Genomic DNA, 6,062 nt, shown 5'->3' with positions numbered 1-6,062 from the left:
CTTGGCGAAGCGTTTGACGAGAGAGATGAAGAAGAAGGCTGAATCATGGGAGAAGCAAGTGCAAGAAGAGAAATCCAACTCGAAGTGGGAAAGAGATAGAAAAAAAGCACGGATGGCCATTGAAAGCATCAAAAGAACCGTTAATTTTGATGATGCTCTTCAAGTTGAAAGAGATTTGTTAGTCATCATCGGTGCTACTAGTTAGTAAAAGAGTTCACATATTTTCGGTAGAATTGCTTCTTGGTTTCTAGTCTCGATTAGCAAATTAATAGTATTTTCTATTAGTTGGTGATTAGGTATGGGAAGTCACTACTAAAAAAATTGTAGAATGAACGAATGGTGTGAATAATACAAAAACCTTCACTTCGTTCGAAAATTAAGAATCTGTGATTTTAGATTTGTTGGTAAATAAATTCGTATACTCTTGTATCATAGGATAAATATTTATTTTAGGCAAAACCAATAATTAAGCTTCTATCTTGCACAACTAATAATCATATTTATTGTACTCTTAGCAGCTTTAACCAATTATTATTATTATGCAATGCTTTCGATAAATAAAACTTAGCTAGCACTGCATTGAGTATATATATTGCGGCGTTTTTTGGATTCCACGGAATTCACTAGCTTAGTGTATTGTGTTAAGAGATTTCACTTATTAATATGTACAAATATTTTACCAAGAAAAACGTTTTTAGGTATTATTAATTCGATTCATAGATATTCAATCTTTAATTACTTTGAACCAATAACCAACCTAGTAGGATATTTTTTTTTATCAATTTATCAGATTTGGTCCTTTAACATTTTGATTTTCGATTTAACCAATAAGAAAATGCTCACAATACAAATATATTACTTCTCCAACATTTTGGTGTGATAAGACATTAATGTTACTTAGGAAGTCAAGATAGTACCAATAATTTATTTTTCGAGCGTCCATTTCCCAGACATGTGATGGATCAGATTAGCACATTGTCAAAACACATCAGGGCAAATATCTAATAAAACTAAGATGAGTACATCAAACAGTGGATCCTATCAACAAAGTTGATACATGTACAGTGCTGCATCGTAGAGCCAGAGATGAATAATACAGCAGAGAACAATTGATATCCAGGGTAGCAGGAAGAGATTCATAAACAAGATTCAAGATAGAACTTGTAGTTTAGTGTAGTAATAATCTGAATAACTGCGGAATTCGGTGCCATAAAAAATTAACTCAACAAAATATCTAACAAAAATATCTGATAAAGCATTGTCAAGGCAAACATAAAGGTACTTGTGTCAAACTAATATCTTTAACATTGTGAAGCATGTGAACCATTACCAAATACAAAACTTGGCAGAGAATCTCACTAATCAAATTGCAGTGTATATTATCACAGCAAGCTCCTAGTTCAATCTCTGGGCAGCTTCCTTGGCAAGAACTCTCTCCTTGGCCTTGGTTCTGGCCTGTGACTTGGAGCCCATGATACCACCACCCCACTTCTTCCTGTTCTCTTCATACTTGTCATTGAAGTTAGCCTGAAAAAGTTAACAAGTATCAAAAGCTATTCTAGAAGATTTACAGCAAAATGCAAACCAAACTAGCCTTGAATAGAGCTATACCTTAATGGCCTCCAAAATTCTGCTGAACTCCATTTTGTCCTCATTCTTCACGGTTGTCAAACACAAGGCTGAAGCAGTTTTCTGATGCACAATCTGTGCACAGTCATCAATATCAGTACCTAATCTGTTGAGAAGCATTGAGAATACAAACTAGGTACTACTACTTACCGATCCTAAACGAGCTTTGCCCTTCACAATGCAGTAAGGAATTTCCATCTTTCTGCATAGCGCAGGAAGCCAGACAACCAACTCTATTGGGTCCACATCATGAGCAATCACTACCAACTGAGCTTTGTTCTAAAAGGACATCAATTGGAAAAAGTTACTAGAAAGATGGAAACAAATGTGCTTGACAAAGTATAAGACAATTTGCAAGACCAAAACAAACCTGCTCAATAAGGTAAGTGATGTGCTTAAGCCCATACTTCACAATAATAGGTTTCTTTGTTTCAGGAGTTTTTCCTTCTGCTTCAGCTTGAGCTCTTTTGACAAGACGCTCCTTCTTTGCAGCTTTGTCCTCGGGCCTGTACTTAAGAAGCATCTTGAAAAGGTTTGTAGCTGCAAGTTCAAAGGGCAAAGAATTTGAATACGTATTAGTGAAACAAAACACCTCATGCAAGTAAAACAATACAAAAGATAAGTTTAGAGCTGTTATACAATACAATCAAATTTGGTCTACTAGAGGAGTCAAAAGACATAATGGTTATACACAGCAGCCACATGCTAGTTTCATCAAAACATAATAGTCGTATTGCTATACTAATTCTAGTTCTCCAAAATACGAAGCTTCCCTCATGAATTCTAAAAGGAACAATAATAACTCGGTCAGCCAAATGGTTAATGGAACTATGATATAAGCCAACAACAGTTTCAGATGTGTGAGACCAGAGATGTTATTCATATTGCTTAACCAGCAAAAGCCGGAGTGTTTGCAAACTTTAACTAAATTGAAATCATAAGAATTCACAAGCCAAGCACAACAACCACCCATTCAATTGCCATCAATTACACAGTGAGGCATAGTTCATATTAGTTCAAACGTATATGGATACACACATTATAGTTTCTAGTACAACACATTATAGGAAGTAGCTGGACTAAATCAAAATCGACTGTAATGAATATATAGAGGCCAGAGATTTAGCTGCAAATACAGTGGATCGGACATAGAGTATTGATTGTCTAATTGTTCGACAAATTTAGAGCAACTAATTAACCAAAAAGGCAACAGGAAATTAGGTTAATAATAGTATACTGACCGAGGTTCTTGTCAAGGGTTTTGGTGAACTGGTTAAGAGCAGGAGGGACCTTCAATCGCATCTTGAGAATCCTCTTCTTCCTTTGGAGGGTAACATTCCGAGGCCATCTTACATTCCTTGTTACATCCTTCTTCGGCGGCAGCGCCCCGCCGATACCGAACTGCTTTGGCCGCTTCTCGAACAGTGGATTCACCACTTTCGCCTTCTCCGGCTTCTTCTTTGCTGCTACTGCAACACCCTTCTTTGGAGCCTACATAAAAAAACGAACAAAACGTCAATACAAATTCTAAAAATGAATACCGAAGAGAAAATGTAACCATGGCTACAGCATACCATTTTTCTCAAGATCTGATGAACAAACCCTAAGGGAGAAGAATACTCTGTTATACAGAAACTGATGATAAATGATAATGAGTTTTTAGGGTTTATGATGTGTTCGACGCTTCTTAACTGGGCCTAACTAAACTATTGTGAATTTGGGCCCGGACGGAATTGACATATATACACAACTGTTTAGTCTACTACGGATCGCAACATATAGCCCAACACTAATTAGCAATTAATAAACAAAAAATTGACACATATTAGCTCAAAAGTAATATATTAATATTTAATAGAATTTTTTTCACCGTGTAATCAACTGGCAATAAATAAGGCAACGTGGGTAAACTTTTTCATCTATATTTTTTACTCCTGTATTAAAAAAAATGGTGATTCGGTGTTCATAAAATTCCTCAATCGAAAATCAATACAACGTATTCAAAATACAATTTGCAATGCAGATCAATAATGATCATCAAGATATCAATGTCATCTTTGATTGTTTTGATTCATCATAGGAGAATGGGATAGTAAAAATAATTTTGTGGATCATTCCATGGAACGGGTGGTTATTATAACAAATATTCATTTCATTCAATTGATTTCAATTTTGTTAACTAATAAATCCCATTTTTTCCGATTATATAATTGTCGATTGTGTATAGGTTAAGTGTTGATCATTCATTCGATTAGTAGTTGTATACATTTAAATTTATGTTATCAATTACAATGTATACATATTCAAAATTGACTAGATATGTATATTCACGCTTAAAATTTGAATACACTAAATTGATTAGTTTTTGCATAAATATATGAACAATCATGTATACATAAAAGTATTAAGTATTCATTCAATTCGTAGTGATATACATTTAATTTATGGTATCAAGCGCAATATATATGTATATATGTATGCATTAAAATGTATGCATATTCGTGTATTCAATGTATACATATTTATGTAAATTGCAAGATTATTTTTTTCATCATATGTAATTTTCACCTTCTTCTTTTACATTATGTGAATTGCAAGATTTTTCTAAATTAAGCATAAAGGACATGTATCTCAAACTAATTATGTGCACTAAAAAAAGAATTGGGACAATCTTTTTGATAAGGGTGTGCGAGAATCGAACCAAAAAAATGTTATTGATTTATTGCTATTACATTATTAAGTTAACATGTTTTTAATGATTTATAAATTTTTTTATTGGATTATTGATTTGATTTTGATAAGATTTCTTACGGATCAATTTGGATTAACAGAAACTTTGAAGACCTAACATAAATTGGGCTAATTTTGTGGCAACAACTTTCTTTTAGCTATTCTTTTAATGAAAATGATACTCCATAATGACTTTTTTTTATCAAGTGCTTATGAACAAATTAAAACACGTTACGTTCCATATTAGTCACCCAAAAAAAGGGGAAATAGAAAAGAAAAAATAAAAATAATTCAATGTAACCAATAATAAAAAACTGGAATCAAAGCAGATGAAATGTTCACTTAACTGATTTGTAGTGTTTGGGCATATAAATTAAAATTTAAAGTTAAATTTATTTTTAAATATAAAATTACTTATTTATTTAAAAGTAACTAATAAAAAATAATATGAGGAACAATCAACAATGACCCAAAAATCTACCACTTCCTATGTCATATTTTATTTGTCCACTATTTTAAAAATATTTTTTTATTTTAAATTATTTATTTGAACATATTAAGATTAGACAATTATCTTTTTTCTATATTTTACCCTCTATGGTAATTACTAAGTCTCCAGATCTTTTTTAATACTTAATATAGAAAGGCATGTTAAAGTAAAAATGAACGGGAAGGAATATATAACAACATAGTCTCAATAAGTTGTGCTCATTACAATTATTTTTTTTCTACTTCCTCCGTTTCACAAAGAATGACCTAGTTTGACTTGACACGAAGTTTAAGAAAATAAAGAAGATTTTTGAATCTTGTGGTCATAAATTAAAGTTATGTCAAATGTACAAAATTTTACTTTAATCTTGTGGTCTTAAACATGTCACGTGGAAAGCTGAAATTAAAATGTTACCAAAAAAAGAACGAGGTCATTCTTTTTGAAACATACTAAAAAGGAAAGGAGGTCATTCTTTTTTAAACGGAGAGAGTACAACATATCACGATCAATTTTTTTTCTTTTTGACAACAAAGCACACCATATATGTAGAGCTGTCAAAATGGGCTGGCCCAACCCAACCCAACCCAACCCTAACGGGCTAGAGAGTTAAATGGGTTGGGACGGGCTGGCCCTTTTAATTAAAGGGCCGATAAAATAGCAGCCCAACCCAGCCCTAAGCGGGCCACGGGTTGGGACGGGTTGGCCCTTCAATAAAATAACGGACAACTTCTCCTCTTAGAAAGGATACGAATGTCGATGTCCGATGGACACGACATCAATACATACATAAATTCATTCATGAATTACACATACTTCAGTGAATATTTACAAAACAAATACATAATAGCCAAGATACAACATTCATAAGATTCATCCGAGCAAAAAAACATTACATTATCATTATTTTCATAAACAAGACAATAAAGGAGAAGTGAAAAAAATTAGGCATAAAAACAAAAGTAAAGGACGTCAAAGATTCATAGTTATAATGGAGCAATGAACTTGGGCTAATAAGAAAATTTAGTGGGCTAATGACCCTAAAATGTAAAAGATATGTAAAAAATATAGTCTTGATTTTATATTGATATTTTAAAAATATTTATTGATAAATCTTTACAAATAAAACACTACTAAAAATATATAAAAAAAATATTTTAAAAAATTAATAGCCCATGGGCTGGCCTCTGAGGCTTGCGGGTTGGCCCTACGAGGC

The 6,062-nt window shown here is 32.7% G+C and overlaps 1 protein-coding gene across 1 annotated transcript; it reads right to left on the bottom strand.

Annotated features, from left to right (window-relative positions):
* Positions 1–1,205: 1,205 nt before the first annotated feature.
* Positions 1,206–3,221, bottom strand: LOC102577601 (60S ribosomal protein L7A-like protein). The gene is given in 6 exon segments (NM_001288376.1): positions 1,206–1,527; positions 1,612–1,704; positions 1,780–1,908; positions 2,000–2,169; positions 2,871–3,120; positions 3,204–3,221. Coding segments are annotated over 6 exon segments (777 nt in total). The 5' UTR covers positions 3,207–3,221; the 3' UTR covers positions 1,206–1,395.
* Between the last annotated feature and the right edge of the window lie 2,841 nt (positions 3,222–6,062).

The sequence above is a fragment of the Solanum tuberosum genome, unplaced genomic scaffold (genome assembly GCF_000226075.1).
Source record: "Solanum tuberosum cultivar DM 1-3 516 R44 unplaced genomic scaffold, SolTub_3.0 scf00092, whole genome shotgun sequence".
Classification (NCBI taxonomy): Eukaryota; Viridiplantae; Streptophyta; class Magnoliopsida; order Solanales; family Solanaceae; genus Solanum; species Solanum tuberosum.
The sequence above is the reverse complement of the archived record's forward strand: the minus strand, read 5'-3'. Positions and strand labels throughout refer to the sequence as shown.